The 18,730-nt window shown below is 35.2% G+C and overlaps 3 protein-coding genes across 3 annotated transcripts; 2 read left to right on the plus strand and 1 right to left on the minus strand.

The window, feature by feature from the left end:
• Positions 1-15: 15 nt before the first annotated feature.
• LOC149400207 (transcription factor-like protein) lies at positions 16-3,957 on the minus strand. Its single transcript, XM_089612913.1, has 4 exons — positions 3,548-3,957; positions 2,175-2,725; positions 1,171-2,085; positions 16-477 (listed from the first exon to the last, which is right to left on the minus strand). The coding sequence occupies exons 1-4, from the start codon at positions 3,725-3,727 to the stop codon at positions 192-194; spliced, it is 1,932 nt and encodes a 643-aa protein (XP_089469039.1). The 5' UTR covers positions 3,728-3,957; the 3' UTR covers positions 16-191.
• A 4,714-nt stretch (positions 3,958-8,671) lies between these two features.
• Positions 8,672-10,839, plus strand: LOC149400208 (3-oxo-5-alpha-steroid 4-dehydrogenase (DUF1295)). Its single transcript, XM_089613604.1, has 3 exons — positions 8,672-9,026; positions 9,103-9,366; positions 10,002-10,839. The coding sequence occupies exons 1-3, from the start codon at positions 8,787-8,789 to the stop codon at positions 10,482-10,484; spliced, it is 987 nt and encodes a 328-aa protein (XP_089469730.1). The 5' UTR covers positions 8,672-8,786; the 3' UTR covers positions 10,485-10,839.
• A 3,277-nt stretch (positions 10,840-14,116) lies between these two features.
• On the plus strand, positions 14,117-18,080 carry PAP14 (purple acid phosphatase 14). Its single transcript, XM_089612748.1, has 4 exons — positions 14,117-14,525; positions 15,316-15,716; positions 16,297-16,759; positions 17,837-18,080. The coding sequence occupies exons 1-3, from the start codon at positions 14,171-14,173 to the stop codon at positions 16,756-16,758; spliced, it is 1,218 nt and encodes a 405-aa protein (XP_089468874.1). The 5' UTR covers positions 14,117-14,170; the 3' UTR covers position 16,759; positions 17,837-18,080.
• The last annotated feature ends 650 nt before the right edge of the window (positions 18,081-18,730 follow it).

The following is an 18,730-nucleotide window of genomic DNA, read 5'->3' on the forward strand; positions in this document are numbered from 1 at the left end:
TTTCCAAAATCAATCACAAGAAAAAAAATAATCTGATAAATGATCCCAGACAAAACTTTCTACATTCACTCCCACCATCTGAATTAAAACAGAGACACAGGAAGTGTATTTGTATTTTGGCCGCAAAGCTCCTTATACCAATAATGCTTTCTAGTCCATTCAATTAAAAACCCAATCCACCTCAATGTTCATTAATTCCCTTGGCCGTGTCCGTTAAGTCGGTTATCTTCTCCGTCCTCGTCATCCATATCTGCTTCTCCGTAATGAACCCATGGAAGCATCGATTCAAGCAACACCGCAATGGCGTTCCGATTCGTGGCGTTACGGGCAGCGGGCTGGCCTTCAATTTCTCTGGCTGCCTCGCCCGCAATATGTTGGGCGTCCCTCATCCTCGGATCGACCATAAAATGTTGCAGATTTTCGGGCGGGAGAGTCGGCACCGAGTGAGAGAAATCGGAGACCATCAAATGTCGGTACCTAATCAAGTCAAAGGTTGTGAAAACAATAATAATAGGCAAATGAGAATGAACTATGGGAGTTTTAGGTTTGTATCTAATTGTTTTTAGGCAAACCGATAATATTTAGATAAATGACCAGAGGCAACTGAGGAGAAAATTTCAGAGAACCCGCTTCTTCTTTTCTTTTCTTTTCTTTTTTTTCTTCTTCTTTACAGCAACTTAATTGAAGGAGATAGTTTTATAATCTCAGATTGATATTATCTATTTTAGAAAAGATTGGGTATAGTCTAAAATGAAGTTAAAAGATAGGTATGATTCTAAAGACCAATTGTATATATTTGCCTCTTGATTTGTGGTGATTGTCTCGCTCTGCCACCTCTAAAGTCATCCAAAATGAAATCATTCAAGTCCCTTTTTATGAAAAGCAATTGAAACATTTTAAGTTCATGACACCCCAAACCCGATTTCATTACTCAAAACCTAGCCATGACTTGTTAGCCATGACTGAACTTTTTTTAGCAAACCGACTAAACTGATATGACTTGACTTAGAGAGACCGGTTAGGATAGTTTTTTAAATTAGGCGGCAGAGTAATACAACCACCAAAATTTTATGAGCAAATAGCCAATTAATCGAATTATAAAATGAGTTTAATATATGCATATTTACCATAAGAAGAGAACCATAATATGCTTATCAATTAGATGCTTACTCGTTTTTTTCGGACGAGAAGGCTTCTTTCCTGACACAAGCCCAGTCCTTTGCTTCGCCGCCATCGTTTTTAAGCGTTTCAATAACCTGCTGCGCGGCGTCTCTCATCAACTTCTGAAGATCCGGGAGCCTCCAAATCAGAAAATTGGTTTCGACGTACATGTTGATGAGGTGATCCAATGACGGGATTCCCACTTCATCGGATCGGAAAAACGAGTGCTTGACGATACCCGTCCAAGCTTGGTCCTTCAGAGGCACTTTTTCGACCAATTTCTTTACAACCGAGGGATGAAGCATCAAAGCCTGCTTCATGAGATCGGACGAGCTCGACTTTGAAGTAACTGCCTCGTCGATGCAATCTGCTGACTCTTGTTTCTCCAAATAGAATCGGCATATCGCCAGGGAATAAGAAAAATTTGGAAACAGCCACAAGGAGTTGTCACTTCCGTAATCTTCAGAGAATCGTTCCAGCCACGCGTGCTCCTCTGATCTCAATGCTAAGTAGTCGATGTAGAACTTTGCTCCCATTGGATCATCGAAATCCAGGGAGAGCAATAGCTTGCAAACCTCTAGAGCAGATCGATGGCAGCCACGCCTATCCATGTTCTTCATGTGAGCAAAAAGTGCCAAGAACAGAGGCTTGTTATTTTCGTCACTGAATTTCACTTGGCAATTGCCCTGTAAAGGTGTGAACATCGGAGGCCATGCACATTCCAATCCATATAAAGCCTTCGAGATAGCATCTTCCGCCATTTGAAGATCACCCGCAAACTTGAAGTAATCTGCCATTGTTATGAGCGAATCTAAGTGATACGGGTGCCTCTCTACCATGTGTGCTATGCCGTTAATATCATGGGTGGCTTTGGCAGCTTCAAACATACTCTGAGCTTGAGCATACGATGGTGAATGTACGTATCTACACATATAGTACAAGAAGAAGTAAGCATAATCAAGCTAAAGAAAATGGGTATATATATAAGACCATTACGAAAATGGAGATATTACCTAAAATAATGGTAACCGTCTTTCGTTTCAAGCGATTCCATGGAAAAAGAGCCATCCCAGCGAGGCCAATGTTCCGATGGAGAGATGAGAACGTTCTTTCTCGGGTTATAATTTCCTCGTCTTGCGCCGCGCACCTGTCTTGAACTACCAGTTTGATTACTTTTCTCAAACGATTTTACGACCTTAGAACCAAATATCCGTATGAGTTCATTCTCGGCATTAAGATACTTTGGATCCACTTGTATAACCGCCGAGGCAGATCGCTTGGCCATATTATCCCGAGGTCTCAAATCTGAAGCTTTAAGTATTCCAGGATTTTGCTGAGTGGTCATAGCTTTGACATCCAAAGACAAACTTTCTAGAATCTCATCCAAGGAATCCTCAACTTTAGGCCTAATTGCAGCAGAACCCTCCTTGTTTTTCTTCTTTTTCTTTTTCTTCGATTTGGAACTGAGTGCCGACTCCATATTGACGGAACCTTTAGATTTGGGCAGGTCTTCTTTCACATTACTTTCAACGAAGGTTTCTTTAGAAGTTTCATCCTCATCCCCCTACACCAAATATGACAATTAGAACCTAAGACTCTCTTAAATAGATGAAACACAGGAGCATCTTAAATGGCAGGTGAAAAAGAAGAAAAGAGAGGTAATCTCAGGAGAAAAAGAAATCCGAACCATTACCGTCCAATTCTACCATTATTTACAGTCTATCTTTATTTTTAGTAACTTTTTTTTTCTTCACTTTCTTGTGGAATGATCATATTGACTTGATGATTAAATGTCAAAATACTAAGATGGACGACAAGAATAGTTATCCCGCTAGTACTATATCCGAAATATAAGCTTTGGAATGAACAACGAAATTTATATCTACCAATTGAAAGTTACTTAGAGTTAGTGAAACGCCATTTCACATCCCTATGGCATTGGCTGTGTTAAAGCTTCAATTTGGGTATCATCTAAAAACAATTGGCAACAAGAGGACTACCCTATAATCTTATAAACCTTGTTAGCCCATATATATTTGGAACGGAGTTTATGTGAGGCTATTGGATTTTTGAGTAACTTATAACCTTATAAACCATGTTAGGTGGTATCAAATCCTTTCCTTGGCTATCAAATCAATAAAAGCACACGAACGACTCCTAAATGCATACTTCTAAAAAACCAGTTGATATCAAATTGGGATATCAATTCAGATACGTATTAACTTGAGTCCCATTCTCTATCTGTCTAACTAAACCTAACAAGTATAGGAATCAAACTCGAGGGAAGAAACATAAAAGTCTATTGAGAATGAATAACTAACAACCAAAAAGTTAGGAAAACTAAACTAGGCAAGTAATCTTAGGTCGCCCCAAAAAAAATTCACACCTGGTCCGAAACATGATCATCATCGTGAAGAAGATCAAATGGATTGATCGATGAACCCGAATTGAGCTTCTGGTCCTCTTCCTCGTCTTCATCTACATCTTCTTCTACAATATGCGGCTCGTTTTTCTGTAGCGCTTGTTCTTGTTCTCTCAGAACCTTCTTCATATACCGAGAAGACATCGCTGAAATCCTAAACCAATATAATGCTCGAGCTCGGCAGAGATTGTTATATGCCCAATTGTAAGCTTCGGAAGCGAAAATCGATTGGCTGCGAAAAAAAAATTTAGAGAAAGCTCTAACCCTAAATCCTAATTATCCCCGTACGACGTCGTCGAAGACAAAGCTCCCAATCTTTTCTCGGCGATTTGCGCTTCTTTCTGGTTTCACAATAGTCCACGATTCTCCCAAACTTTTTTTAATCTTTCGCAATGGTCCAACGACGTGGAAAAAAAAAACACAATGTCGTTTCTTTCTGTGCGACAAATGGACAGAATCGCTCCACTTATTTGAATAGTAGTAGATTTTTCTGTCAATGAATTTTTTTTCTTTAAAAAAAAAAAATATACGTGGAAAAATAGGGAAAAAACAATGTCGTTTCCTTGTGTGCGACAAATGGACAGAATTGCTCCACTTATTTGAATAGTAGTAGATTTTTATGTCTCCGAATTTTTTACTTTATCCCAAAAAATATACTAAAATTTAATGTTTAAATACTAATTTAGCATGTGATCGCGTCTCACAATCGCGACATTCAAGGGTTTGACGCTCATCAAAATTGAAGATACTAGTTCTAGCATTGGCTTTTTTGTTTTGTTTTGTCATTAAACACAACTATTATTCATTAAAGACGAACAATACTATGCCAGTACGATGTACATAGATTGTAGATCTTCTCGAACACATTGATGAACCACACTAGATAACTGTCGGTAAAGTAAAGTCGAGGTGAATGACTTAACAAAATTAATTCTATCTTTAAAACTCTAGTGATATACTGTGAGTATCAAAAAAACAATATTTTTCTAATCTCACGCCAATTGAAAAACCAATTCTTATTATATCTAAAAAAATTCTAAACTAAAAGTCATAACACTTGAAAGTTCATATCGAAAAAAAAAAAAATATGTTATTAAAGTTCCTAAGCAACTTCCTGAAGAACATGCCAAAAAATAATCAGGAAAGTAAAGATTCCAATTACCGAAAGCAATAGTGGCAGTTTATGATCGTCTCACTGCTCATATGGACCACAACCTTTTTTTTTTCTTTCCAAATCTCTTTGCTCAGAGTAATTAGAATATTACTTCTCAGCATCGATTAGTGAGCAAGCATCTTCTTCCAATTGCCCCTTTAAAGATTGGAATTTTTTTTTTTTACTTTCCGCATAATTATTTTATGACAATGCCAAACCACGCCGATCAAAGCAAAATATATGATTTTTTTTATTGTTGAGTTCTGTTGAGCTTATATGAATGCGAAAGGAATCAATGATACATAACAACAATGTATATTCTAAATGCTTCGTGCTTTTACGTCACAAACAACTTTCTATCTTTTTTTGCGTGTGTGTATTTAGATACATACATGTATTATGTGTGTGTATATATATATATTCCATTTTTCTCTTTTGCTTTAACATATTACAGTGCTGTTTCGTAGAAACAAAGCATTGATTCCGATCATATCGCCGCTCTGTGTTCGGGTTTCTGTTTCTGCGTAGATTGCGGAGATTCTTAAGCCCTTACAGCCATGCATGGACAAATAATAGGCCACGACAGAGAGTAAATTTATTTGTGGGGTCCAAAGGCCAAAGTGTGCTTGTATCGTCATGCACTTTATACTAATTAACTTGGCTAAGCAGGTTTATACATATTACTGTCTGCAAAGATTATAACCAGCAACGACGCTCTATCAGTACGTCATAATATTCAGACAAGGTTTACTGTATAGTGACAAGTGTATGTGAAAATAATACCATTTTTTAAAATAAAAGTTCATGAAAAGTTTATTCTATCTTTCTATATATATATACCAGTACCACACAACTGTTAACAAAAATACTAGTTTTTTTTTTTTTTTTTTTTTACACGGAAGTAAAGATAAATTAAGATAAAACAGCATAATGGTATCTTATTCGAGATCTTTAACATATCTTCTTCGGGAGTGATATGATCGTGCGTACAGATTAGCTTACACATTTTGTCCTTTATAAAAATTTAAGGGAAAATAAAATGTATATTATATATATATATATATATATATATATATATATATATATATATATATTGTGTTTAGTGAAATGTTGAGTTTAAATTTTATTTTTCAAAAATGTCGAGTTTATACCGTTTATATAATTAAAATGATAAAATTATACCATAAAATATTAAATAATGTCATAATTTTCTTTCTATTGACTTTTCATTGAGGTTGTCTCTAATATTTATATGTCAATCTCATTTTATCGGCCTTATTTATTCGCGCACTATATGTAATTTATTTAAAACGGAAAAACAAACAACATTATTTGAATCGTGAAGAAAACAAACAGAGAAAATAGATAAAAATCGATAACTTCATCTAAATCACTTATTCGAGTAGGAAAGTTGTAATTCGAACACGGAAAGAATTCATCTCTTGGAAGATATGATCAATGTTATTAATCTATTTCGATTTAGGGCTATTTTTTATTTCAAAATTGAGAATTTAGGGATAAGATACTTATTTAGAGTTTGGTTTGGTTTTTTATATAAAGTCAACATCAATGAAAAATCAATCTGAAGAGTCGTGACACTATTATCTTTTTTAAGATATAATTTCGTCATTTTAATTAAACAGAGAGTATAAACTCGACATTTTTGAAAATAAGAGATTAAACTCGATATTTCACTAAAACACAAAGTATATATTTGTTATTTTTCCTAAATTTAAACATTTTTTTTTATATTCCGACTTTATAGCATATCTAATTGGCAAAAAGAGCAAAGGAGAATGTTTTTTTGAAATATGTCAAAGGTGATTGTGCACACTTTTTAAAGATGCCATGTGAAGGGAGTTGAGGCTATATCATTAGGCACACCAACATATAGGTTGCAACAATCATTAAAGACACCACGATTCGATTAAGATATGGTAATTACATTCCCTTTAATATTGTGTATTCTTTTTAGTTGTTTTTTAGTCTAATTTTGAGCCCACAAATGATTGCTTGTTGCTTTTTCACTCATCAGCCAACCCAGCATAGCCATACTCGAGTCCCTCCAGTGAAGATTGATCCTAGCTAGAGTTGCTAATAAATAAATAAAAATACTTAAAATTCTTAATTTCTATGAAGTCAAAGAATTTACAATATCAACTTTGGCTTTTTGGTTAATTTGATACCTAATTATGCTCGTGTGTGTCAATGATATTATTTGCTCGATCTGATCATAATAGGCTAGATATGAATTCCAACAAAAATTTACTAAAATGTCAAACACTAAAATAAAGTCAAATACATCAGCATTATAAAAAAAAAAGGATCAAATGCACACCAATTATACCAGTCCAGTACTAGCTAGCTTACCTGATTTTATCTAGCATAATAATTATTCGATTTAGGCGCTCCAATCATATACCGTATCATACTACTTTGATAATTATAACTAAGGACAATATAGAAGTTTAGTCGTCCAGGTGATTTTTTAACCAAAAAAAAAAATAAAATAGCAGACTACTTACCGTCAAGAAACGCTTAGATTTTTATATTAAAAGAAAAATGAAAAAAAAAAGAAACTCTTAGATATAAAAAAAAAAATAGAGTATCATAATTATATAGTTTCTAAAAACGTTAAAATTGTATTTTGACCGTAAAGTTAATAGATAAGAATTAGCTACTCTTATAGTTAATTGAATCGTCACGTCATCAAATTGACCAGTTATCACTCCTATTATCACTTGTTACGTAATCAAATTGACTAATTTCTAGATATCAACTAATAGTGGCCAATATGTAATTGAATTAGTTATAATTATAATTTTGTTAAAGTTACATTGATACCTTGCACACCTTGATATAATATGGTAACGCTAAATTATACATATTTATAACGTAAGTTAAAACAGTAATCATAAGTTCTTTAATAATGATAAAATGCCAAATGCAGTAGAAGAACATGTATTGTGTGTGCTGCAAACAATCACTCATGATAAAATTTCGAACAAAAATAAATATTTTTGTCACTATTTTTTACAATCCTTAAGGCAAAGGCGAACAAGATCGATTCCCAACTAGATGTCTCGAGGGAGATGAAGGCGAGCAAGGTCAATTCTGAAAAAAAAATATCTAGCCAAATCCCTGAAAAAACTCTTTGCGGTCGACATTTTTACTGCCACCTAAATCTCATCAACGTCTGACGTTCTTACCTCTAATGACCAACATTAATATTAGTTATAAATCACCACTTAATATAGTATGGTTAGTAATATTTATCATTTACAAAATAAAAACAAAAGAAACTTGAAATTAATGATTGATAATGTTTATTATATATATATATATATAATATTTACCACTTGTGAAATTCAAAAAACCTTAAAATGGTGGTTGATAAATTTAAAGATGAAGGTTAATAGTCATTAGTCATCACTATTTTGATTAATAATATTTGATTTATAGACATGTTTTACAATATTTACTATTTGCGAAATTTAAAAATACTTAAAATTATGACTTTGATCCATAAACGCGGCTATGAAAGACGTTCTTTAACATAGATGATGAATAATTGAAAAATATGGAATTAACAATTGAACAACAAAGAGGTCTTTAGAAACTGGGAATTAGGTCACAAACGTTTAAAAAAAAAAAAAAAAAAAAAAAAAAAAAAAAAAAAAAAAAACCTCTTAGAAATCGAATGATCTAACATTAAATTTATGGAGAAAGGAGATGATTGTATATTGAATTATGAAATTTTGAAAAAATTGATGCTTCCAACAAAGAATGATATTTAATGAAGAAAGTATAAGATTAGCTATTTTTTTTAATTAATCGCAATAATAAACATTAGTATGGGGATCTCACTAATCTCCAAATTACGGCGCGTGGGAACCGCCGAGCAGAAAGCCAATAAATGAAAGTGATGACGAACAAAACTAATCACACCACTTTTCCCATATAAAAACGGACCAAAACTTTGGGGATAATTCAAAATTAACACAAAAACTAGCAACCCAAATTCCGGGTCAACGAGAAACAGACTAAAAAATGAGGAATCTTGGTCACAATCTGAAGAATGCAGTGATAGCATTCCTCGTCCCGATTCCCTCGATCCTCTTCTACACCTCTTTCCTCAAACATTCAAACAACGAAACCCATTCTCTTTCGGTCATTTCACCGCTATGGAATTGGTGCCACGACCACCCGATTCTCTTGGCCAACGCTCTCTTCTTCTTCAACGTCAACGTCGTCTTCTGGGTCGTCAGCCAAATCCTCTCCAGCCACTGGGTAAAGAGTAAAGACTCGATCTTTCCTCAATATTCACTTGCTTTTTTTTTAACTTTTTTTTTTTATTTCCTAACAGATGATTGACTTGTACTGGACGGTGATTCCGGTGATGTTGGCTCATTTCTACGAGAGCCACCCATTGGCGAAGTTCAACCCGTGGAGGTCGAGGGCGGTGATAGTGCTGACGTGGCTTTGGAGTGTGAGGCTGACTCACAACTATTTTAGGAGGGAAAAGTGGGAGTGGGGTTCCAGAGAGGATTGGAGGTTTACTGATATGAAGGCTCAGTATGGGAAGCATTGGTGGTGGGTCTCCTTCTTCGCCGTCTATGCTTCTCAACAGGTCACCATTTCTTATCTTTTTTTTTTTTTAATATATATTGATTGTTGATCACGGCAACAGGAAAAAAAAAAAAAAAAAAAAAGAAGAAGATATTAAGGCTGGTTTTTCTCGAAATCGAAATCATTTCGTGGCTCTTCATATCGTACTAGATATCATGTTCGGATCGAGTTTATTCTTTTCGAATCAACACTACTGATTTAACTGAATCTCTGATTCATCAAAATCGGATCGGGATTCTGTCTCTGTGTGTAACCGATTTTTGTATTCTAAATCAGAGATGTGATTTTTTCTTTTTTTATGCTACTAATGTTGGTTATAATCTGGGTGAACAATTTAACGGGTTTTAAGAGTGTCGATCTTCTTCGTATGCCAATAGAGTGACTTGCTTTCCAAGTAACTAAAACGGCCCCTATCTATTTCTGTTTGCCTCGAATCCACACATGTTTCTTTCTCAAAATTTAAATCGATGCGTGGCTCTTTATACGCGGACTAGATCTCATGTTTGGTCCGAGTTTTATCTACACTGAGAATTTACTGACTGGTCAAACTTGTAAATGTGAATTTTTTTTTTTGTCACAACTCACAAATGACTTGCTTCCCAAGTAACCGAAACCCGTTTCCCCCGAAATCCGCAGGTGTTTCTGATCGGGGTATGTCTCCCACTATACGCGATCCACTCCTCCGACGGGCCTCTGAACGTGTGGGACCTCGTCGGAGCCGCCACGTGCCTCGCTGGCATTGCGACGGCCTTCTTTGCGGACACGCAGCTCCACGGGTTCGTGACGGAGAACGAGAGGCTCGTGGGGCTCGGAGAGCCGGCGGTGGCGAACCTCGAGACGGGGCTGTGGCGGTACTCGAGGCACCCGAACTACTTCGGGGAGCAGCTCTGGTGGTGGGGCCTCTTCGTGTTCGCGTGGGGGCTCGGTGGAGGCTGGACCTTCGTGGGCCCGCTCGCGAACTCGATGTGCCTCGCGTACGTCACCAAGCTCGTTGAGGATCGCATGGTCAAGAAGGCCTACAGAGCCGAGGCGTATCGGCTTTACCAGAGGACCACCTCGGCTTTGATTCCCTGGCCCAAGTCTTCTTCTTTTGTGGGCCGGAAAGATAAGGACAATTAGGTGTTTTTATGGTGTCTTTAGTTGTGTTTTGTTGAGATGTTGTTCATGGATTGGGGTGTTTATTTGGAAAGTAAAAAATGGTTGGGTCTTTTTTCTTTTTCATTTTTTTTAAATTTATGGTTGTGTTTTTTTTTTTGGTGGTTGTGTGTGTGAAAACTGTATAGAGTTCATCTTGTTTGGGTAATTCTTCTTTATTTCTGTTGATTCACTGCTAATCAATCACCTGGCAAAAGCCGCAAAACGAAACTCTAGACGAGGGAAGGATTAACCACAGTCGCTGAAATCAAGGTTTCAAACGCCGTTTCGAGACTTCTAAATTACAAAAAATTGGCGTGTGACGGAAAAAGCCGTAGAATATATATATATATATTCACTTTTTAAAGATAAAGACATTTTAGAAATAATATTATACTTAGAATTTTAATGTATGTAGTAGTGTGGGGGTGGATTTAGGTTCACCCACCAACATTCAGTCGGGCTCAAGCGGCCTAGCCCATTCGAATATCAGACGCTGCTGAGCCCAGCTCGTCCAAAGAATTTCAGTTCTCCACCGAGATTGAGTCCAGCTCTCTACACAGTCAGCCCGGAATAAGCGGTCTTCAGCCGGTTATCTCGCCATCATCAGCTCTGGTCAACATGCGTGTAGCTCCTGCAAGCTCTCCAGTCCGACCACGTGTCATCAAGATCGACGACAAAGATGAGCTGGCTTTCGGCTATAAATAGACCCATTCTATTTATTGTCGCAATTATTTTCAAATTTGTATTCAAAAGCTTAGTTGAGCTCGTCCTCTGTCAGTGTCGACTCGCTCAATCAATATTCAATAAAAGCTTCTCCACTCGATTCGCTATTTTTTTATGTTCGTTTCTATAAATTAGCTTTATTTGATTCTTATATAACGAATATTGAGATCCACATAAATACAAATAAATTGAAACACCTAATATAAGATATAGTTTTCGTGATCGTTTAGGACTGAATCCGACAACAACATGTAGTATGCAATTTAATATATATATATATATATATATATATATATATAAATTACTTATAATTATTCTCTTTTTAGATATATGTCCCTTGAATAGTAAGAGAATTACGCAAAGCATCATATAAAAAATATTGGGAATATGAAAACATTTAAGGACGTGACTAAAAAATATTGGTGTATCATATAATATTTGAAGCATCATACATATTGAATTACATCGTTTCAAAAAAGCTACTGAAAATACTTTTCCATTAAAATTTCATGAAACTTCGTCGAAAATAAGGACGTAACAAAAAAAACATGCATATATATATATATATATATATATATATATATATATATATATAAATTACTTATAATTATTCTCTTTTTAGATATATGTCCCTTGAATAGTAAGAGAATTACGCAAAGCATCATATAAAAAATATTGGGAATATGAAAACATTTAAGGACGTGACTAAAAAATATTGGTGTATCATATAATATTTGAAGCATCATACATATTGAATTACATCGTTTCAAAAAAGCTACTGAAAATACTTTTCCATTAAAATTTCATGAAACTTCGTCGAAAATAAGGACGTAACAAAAAAAACATGCATTTCCACGATCAGTACTGTCTGGAAAACAATTTTTCCATAGAAAATTGTAGAAATTCATAGGCAATAAAACCTTGACTGAAATTGCATCAAATTTTAGTATATAGTAAATATTTTTTCTACAGAGAAGGTTCCCGGAACAAGAAGTGCTGTGTGCATTGATTTTCCTGAATCTAATATAGTATATAAATGTTCTTGCACTGCTATTGGTGAATCCAGTAAAAGCCGGTCCGAAATTTTTTTCTTTTTTACTTTTTCTAGGATCAAGCTTGACGCAGAATTAGCTAAAGTAAGAAAATACATGGTTGTATTACTATACTAATAATGGTCAATCTTTACTCATACTAAATGCTTTGTACAGAACGTTCGCGGAATAAGAGGTGTCTAGGCGTTGGTTTTTTTACCTGAATATAATAAATAAGCTTGCGTTGGTATTGGTGAATCCTTTAAAAGCCGGTCCAAATTCCTCTCTTTTTTTTTTCTTTTTTTTTTTGAGGGAGGAAATTCCTCTCTTCTTGTTTCGTCTTTATTTTTTTTGTTCTTCGTATACTATTCAACAAACTTAAATGTAAGTTCTACGTTCACACACACGTTGTTTCGTCTTTATTTTTTTTGTTCTTCATATACTATTCAACAAACTTAAATGTAAGTTCTACGTCCACACACACGTTTATTTTTCAATTCGAAGTCTTTTTTCTTCTTCTTCATGGTTGTATTACTATACTAATAATGGTCAATCTTTACTCATACTAAATGCTTTGTACAACCTGCAAAAAAAAAAAAAAAAAATTGCTTTGTACAGAACGTTCGCGGAATAAGAGGTGTCTACTTTTTTCTATTAGTCCGGAAATGAAGTGTTTTCTATTTCGTCAACATTTTTTTTTAAGGTCACGCTTGATGGCTATTAATTGTATAATGGGGATTTTAGGTTTTTTATTATAAAAAAAGGGGTCATACTTTAGCCCTGAAATGAAGTGTTTTCTATTTCGTCAACAATTTATTTTTTTAATGTTTAAAGTGTCACGCTTGATGGCTATTAATTGATAATGGGGATTTTAGGTTTTCATTACGAAAAAGTGAACACAATTTTAGAGTAGGAAATGGTTTTGATAGATGAATAATTTTTTAGGTATAATTAAGTTATAAACATTAAAGTGAAACGTGTGATATTTTTGAAAACTAAAAATATAGCCATCACATATGATGTATTCCTTTTATTAAAATTGTGCGAAAAATTGTAACTATTTTGCAATTGAGGAAAACTTAAGAAGACTAATATGCTTTACTGTCCATTCTTAAATGATAACGTAGTCAATGTAGAAGACATCGTACTCAACTTTTTCCACCAACATATTCTGCAATATCCACATCAACAACTAAAACTACGATCGCAATAAATTGTGCGCATTTAGCGTTGCTAAAAACATAATCGACAACAATCATCTACGACGTGTGTCGAAATAACAAAGATCTTTATAAGTGTAAAGAATTGAGAGCATGAAAAGATAAACTACCAACCACGCTATTCGGAAATGACAATAAACTTAATGAAGCATTCGTCATTGATACTTAAAATCAAAATTTTAGAATTCATATTGTATTATTTTATTTCCTCTCTCGTTGTTGAGGAAAGCTATATAGTATATTTCAATAATGCATTATGTTAATCAGAGTTCATTTGCCTAATTAGCTATTCTTACTTAATTTCAAAGCTGCTCAAATTTATTAAAATATATAAGTTTAATATTGAGAACTAAAATAATTTCAATTATCTCATCTTCTTTAAATTATTTTAAATTTATTTAATGAAATTAATCATAATCTAATTTGATTAGCCTAAAAAATTCATCTTCATTAAATTACTCTACATATATTGCTTGGATGTAAACTAACTTTTACTAAGTTCAATGTAATCAAAGACTACGAAAAAAGATAATTAAAAAAAAAAAAAAAAAAAAAAAAACAGACAACATTGACACGGGAATTTGACGTTTACCGGTCAAGAAGTAAATGCCACAGGAAGAGTTAGTCCATAAATATGTTGATAAGGGGGAAAAAAAAAAAAAACAAACAAACAAGTAATCACAAACATCATAACATGGGTGTTACAATGACGTTGTGTCCTGCTCAGAGCGAGAGGGAAACAAAGAAGAAGAAGAATCAAAGTTCCAATCTTCATTTCAATAACACCAACACTTTCTTCTTGGTGTTCATAGTTTCGTTGTCTCTGTTTCCAGTCTCTGCGCTGTCAAAACAGTCAAAGGAGCTGAGATTCGGGTCAAATGGAGAGTTCAAGATTCTGCAAGTGGCTGATATGCATTTCGACAATGGGAGATCTACGCCTTGCCTTAACGTTCTTCCCAGTCAGATCAAGGGTTGTTCCGACCTCAACACCTCCGATTTCCTCCGCAGAATGATCGCCGTTGAGAAACCCAATCTCATAGTTTTCACAGGTTAATCTTTCTTTCCCTTTTTAGGTTTTACCAAGTGAACTCTCTTTCCCTTATATGCCTTGTCCTTTAAGAATATTGATCTGTGATTATATGCTGATTTGAACTCAATTTCTCAGTGATAAAACTGAATTCTGGCTGGAATTGAATATAAATCGGTCCCGTTCATTTTTGTCCAATCCTTTTAGTAACAAGAATCAAATTCTGGTCTTTAAATTATTCAAACGAAAAAAAATCCCAATTTTGGTTATCCAGTTTAGTTTAGCTATTTAAATTGGTTAACTGTTTGTTATACAGAAAACCATTTTTTTTTAAATATATTTAAAAAAGTTTAATCCGTGTCCGATTATGAAACCGACTATGGAAGATTTGGCTAAATATCCGATATTTGTAATAATTAGAGAAATAGTCAAAATATATGATAATTAGGTTTCAAAAACAAAATTAATCTTAAGATTACTACTTTTGAAAGTGATAAATTGCTTATAATAAAAAAAAAAAATAAAAAAATAATCGTGTAAATTTTTTTTGACAATCTAACTTTGGTTACTTTAATAAAAATTTAAAACTTTGACTATTTTACTAATCAATTAGTTTCAAATGACTATTTTGTATAATTTTTCTTTTTCAAAAATTCCATTACCCGTTTATTATCAGGCAAAAAAAACATATAAAACTTAAAATTTGGTCTGGTCACACAGCTAATTTTCATCTAAATTGCCAATTGGTTCCGACTTCTGAGACGGAAAAAGCCGCGAATACTTGTCTGAGATATCCATTTTGTAATAATTAGGGGACAACATATACGGGTTCGAGGCAACGGACCCAATAAAGTCATTGAACGAGGCGTTCAAGCCGGCGGTGGAGTCAAACATCCCGTGGGCGGCGGTGCTGGGGAACCACGACCAGGAATCCTCGCTGTCGAGGGAAGGGGTGATGAGGCACGTGGCGGGGATGAGGAACACCGTGTCTAGGGTGAACCCCCCGCGCGGAGAAGCGGAGCCCATCGACGGTTTCGGAAACTACAACTTGGAAGTGAAAGGGGCGCGAGGGTCGATGCTGAGGAACAAGTCGGCGCTGAACGTGTACTTGCTCGACAGCGGAGACTACTCCACCGTTCCGGGTATCAACGGCTACGGTTGGATCAAACCCTCTCAGCAGTTTTGGTTCCAACAAACCTCTGCCAAACTCAAGGTTTCAAAATTCATTTTTTAATGTGCTTTGTATTTCCTTAGTTTGCATTTAGTAACCTCATTGTTTCATCTAATCAAATCGAGTTGTTTTCAATGACCAACTACGTAATTGACAAGTTTCTTATGGCTTAGTTTCAAGTCTGTAACACTGACTTAGCCAGGATTGTTTATTTTCACCCACATTTTGGCCATTTTTTTATGCCTGATCAAAATATCACATATTGGATAGTTGGTGAGCGGTGAAAAACAAAATTGCCACGGTTTAAAATATAAACGAGCACATTTCATTTTTGTTTAAGGAAAAAAAAAAGACTAATTCAATAATTTAAATACAGAATACATATTTTCTTTATTACCTATTGAGGATCATCTACATACAATTTTCTTTCTTGTTTACCGGTATATTTTACCTTCTTTTTTTTTTGGGTTTAGAGTTTCGTTTAAATTTTCTTTATTATTTAGTTTTATTAAATAAAAAAAAATTAAAAACATACTACGTATGTAATATTTGAAACTTCCAGAATTGATTGTCATATTCAAATGTGATATTTATGAAATTTCTCTTACATATGGTGCCATAGAGAGAATACGAGAGCGGGCCTGAAGCTCAAAAAGGCCCTGCCCCGGGACTAGCCTACTTCCACATCCCACTACCGGAGTACTCGAGCTTCGACTCCTCGAACTTCACGGGCGTGAAACACGACACGGGAATCAGCTCGGCGAGCGTGAACTCGGGTTTCTTCACGACCATAGTGGAGGCCGGGGACGTGAAGGCGGTCTTCACGGGGCACGACCACCTCAACGACTTCTGCGGCGAGCTCACCGGAGTCCAGCTCTGCTACGCGGGCGGGTTCGGATACCATGCCTACGGCAAGGCCGGGTGGCCCAGGAGGGCTCGGGTCGTGGTCGCCTCGCTCGAGAAGCTCCGCGGTGGAGCCTGGAGCGGCGTCAAGTCCATCAAGACCTGGAAACGTCTCGATGATCACCGTCTCACCGCTATTGATCCCATGGTCCTCTGGACCAAGAAGCGTTCTTCTACATGAGGTTTTTATTTCCTTTATTACCTTTTTTTTTTGTTCATTAGGAAAATAACCAACTTAAACGTTTGATATTGCTAAATAACCAGCGTTCGGTAAATCTTTGGTATATAGTCATTTTCATGTATTTACAGACGTAAATCTTAGATAAATAGTCACCCCCACATATTACGCCATGTCATTATTTACGGTTATTTACCTAAGATTTACCAAACGTTGACTATTTAGCAATGTCAAATGTTTAAGTTGGTTATTATTATTATTATTTTTTTGTAATGGAGAGCTAGGCATATGATCTAAATTTTTGTTAAATTATCTAATAATATTAATAATAATAATAAAATTCTAAATTAATGCGAAGACATATTGGCTGTGTTTGAAGTAACTTTGTTTTAAAAAAAAAACGCTTTTAGATTCCTCTTTTGAAAAAGATTGTTTTTTTTCCCTTCCAAAAGTTACGAAAATTTATAGCTTTTCAATTTTCTTCTATATTTTGCAAAAACACTTTTCCACTTTTACTAAAAGCTGTTTTTACCCAATACTTTAAAACGGTTGGGGTTTTAGGAAAACTAAAAGCAGACTTAATAAGTTAAACCAGAGACAACCATTAACCGTAAAAAAAAGTTATGCATGAATTCAGTTATATTTTAATATTTAAATAGTTAGACTATAAATTTAAGGGTCCATTAAGTATATAATCATATTTACAGGTTCAAATTGCTATATAGCACACGTTTCGTAAATGTTATGTAAGAAAGCATCAATGTATTTATACATGTAAATTGACGTAAATACCTCACCATTTTATTTCAATGAAATAGCAAACTAGGAATGTCACATCATTTTTATGACTATTTATTTAAAATTACGAAACGTTAGCTATATAGCAATCTCAAGTGTTTTATTAACTATTTATAAGCCCAAGCCACGGAGTTGGTCCGCGTTTTTTTTTTATAGATCAATCCTTTGTGATGATTACTTAATGATCAAATTACTTATCAGCATTTTAAAAATAAACATTATTTTCCCTCCAAATTGTACACCTAACTTGATTTTGTATAATTTTGGAAATATTTATCGACAGGTAACTCTAGAAAGACACGGAGTCGCCGGTAGTTGAAGTCCTTGCCGAGTAAAGGAAAAAAAAAATAGGTTTTGTTTTATATATATGAAAGCGGGTTTTGTTTATTAAAAATAATACGGAGGTCTATTTTTCATTCAATGAATGTATTCTCTCGAGTAATTTGACAATGTACTTTCTCGTTTCTTTGTAACAAAAATTATTTTAGTGCCTATTCCATCAAAACAATAAAGTAAAGATTAAATTAGTTTGATCAAAGATTGGTAATACAGCAACGGTTTTTTTTTTTCTTTTCCTTTGTTCTCTCTCCTAAAAACCTAACCCCTCTCACACATATAACACCGAAAATGGTTGGAAAGAACGGTTTCTACGTCTCACCACCCCCTAGATCTACCGGATTCTCTTTTTCGCTCGGGTCTGTATCAGTTTCTGCTCCGGGAATCTCTCCACGCGCCGCCAGTCGCGGCCCACGCGCCGTCTCCTCCGCCGCGCGTGAGGTCCACGTGCCCCCTTCCGGTGTTTTTTTTTATTCTTTCGACTTCCAGCACTTCGTCCCCTCCTTCTCGGCCTCTATCTCGACCTGCGATAGCGAGATGCATTCACAACAGCGTCTTTAAGCTGCAAACAAGAATCAGCTCGGTTTTGTTTTTACCTGAATCTGGTTGGGAAGCTCTGGAAGCCTCTGAACAACGCTCTACTGCTCCACGACCTCTGAATCTGTCTTGAGCTACTTCCCACGCAGCTTCTCGCGATCCACGAGTTTCCATCAGGTTTTCCAAATGAGCGGGCTCTTGCTTTTACTAAGCACATACCATGAATTCTGATAATGGTAGTATTAAGAGATAACGTGTTTGTGGATAGCTGCTTAGTAGAAGACAAACGGTTCTGGGTATCTCT

Source organism: Urtica dioica, chromosome 4 (genome assembly GCF_054948205.1).
Source record: "Urtica dioica subsp. dioica isolate 48M chromosome 4, U.dioica_male_clone48M_v1_H2, whole genome shotgun sequence".
Classification (NCBI taxonomy): Eukaryota; Viridiplantae; Streptophyta; class Magnoliopsida; order Rosales; family Urticaceae; genus Urtica; species Urtica dioica.

What these genes read in the sequence shown, in the direction of transcription:
- LOC149400208 (XM_089613604.1), top strand. Translation starts at nt 8,787, where the DNA reads ATGAGGAATCTTGGTCACAATCTGAAGAATGCAGTGATAGCATTCCTC. An exon ending in AAATCCTCTCCAGCCACTGG is followed by an intron (nt 9,027 to 9,102) that starts GTAAAGAGTAAA and finishes ATTTCCTAACAG; the next exon opens with ATGATTGACTTGTACTGGAC. An exon ending in CCGTCTATGCTTCTCAACAG is followed by an intron (nt 9,367 to 10,001) that starts GTCACCATTTCT and finishes CGAAATCCGCAG; the next exon opens with GTGTTTCTGATCGGGGTATG.
- LOC149400207 (XM_089612913.1), bottom strand. Translation starts at nt 3,727, where the DNA reads ATGTCTTCTCGGTATATGAAGAAGGTTCTGAGAGAACAAGAACAAGCG. An exon ending in GACGGTTACCATTATTTTAG is followed by an intron (nt 2,086 to 2,174) that starts GTAATATCTCCA and finishes CTATATGTGTAG; the next exon opens with ATACGTACATTCACCATCGT. An exon ending in TTCTCGTCCGAAAAAAACGA is followed by an intron (nt 478 to 1,170) that starts GTAAGCATCTAA and finishes TGACTTGATTAG; the next exon opens with GTACCGACATTTGATGGTCT.
- PAP14 (XM_089612748.1), top strand. Translation starts at nt 14,171, where the DNA reads ATGGGTGTTACAATGACGTTGTGTCCTGCTCAGAGCGAGAGGGAAACA. An exon ending in CAATCTCATAGTTTTCACAG is followed by an intron (nt 14,526 to 15,315) that starts GTTAATCTTTCT and finishes TGTAATAATTAG; the next exon opens with GGGACAACATATACGGGTTC. An exon ending in AAACCTCTGCCAAACTCAAG is followed by an intron (nt 15,717 to 16,296) that starts GTTTCAAAATTC and finishes ATGGTGCCATAG; the next exon opens with AGAGAATACGAGAGCGGGCC.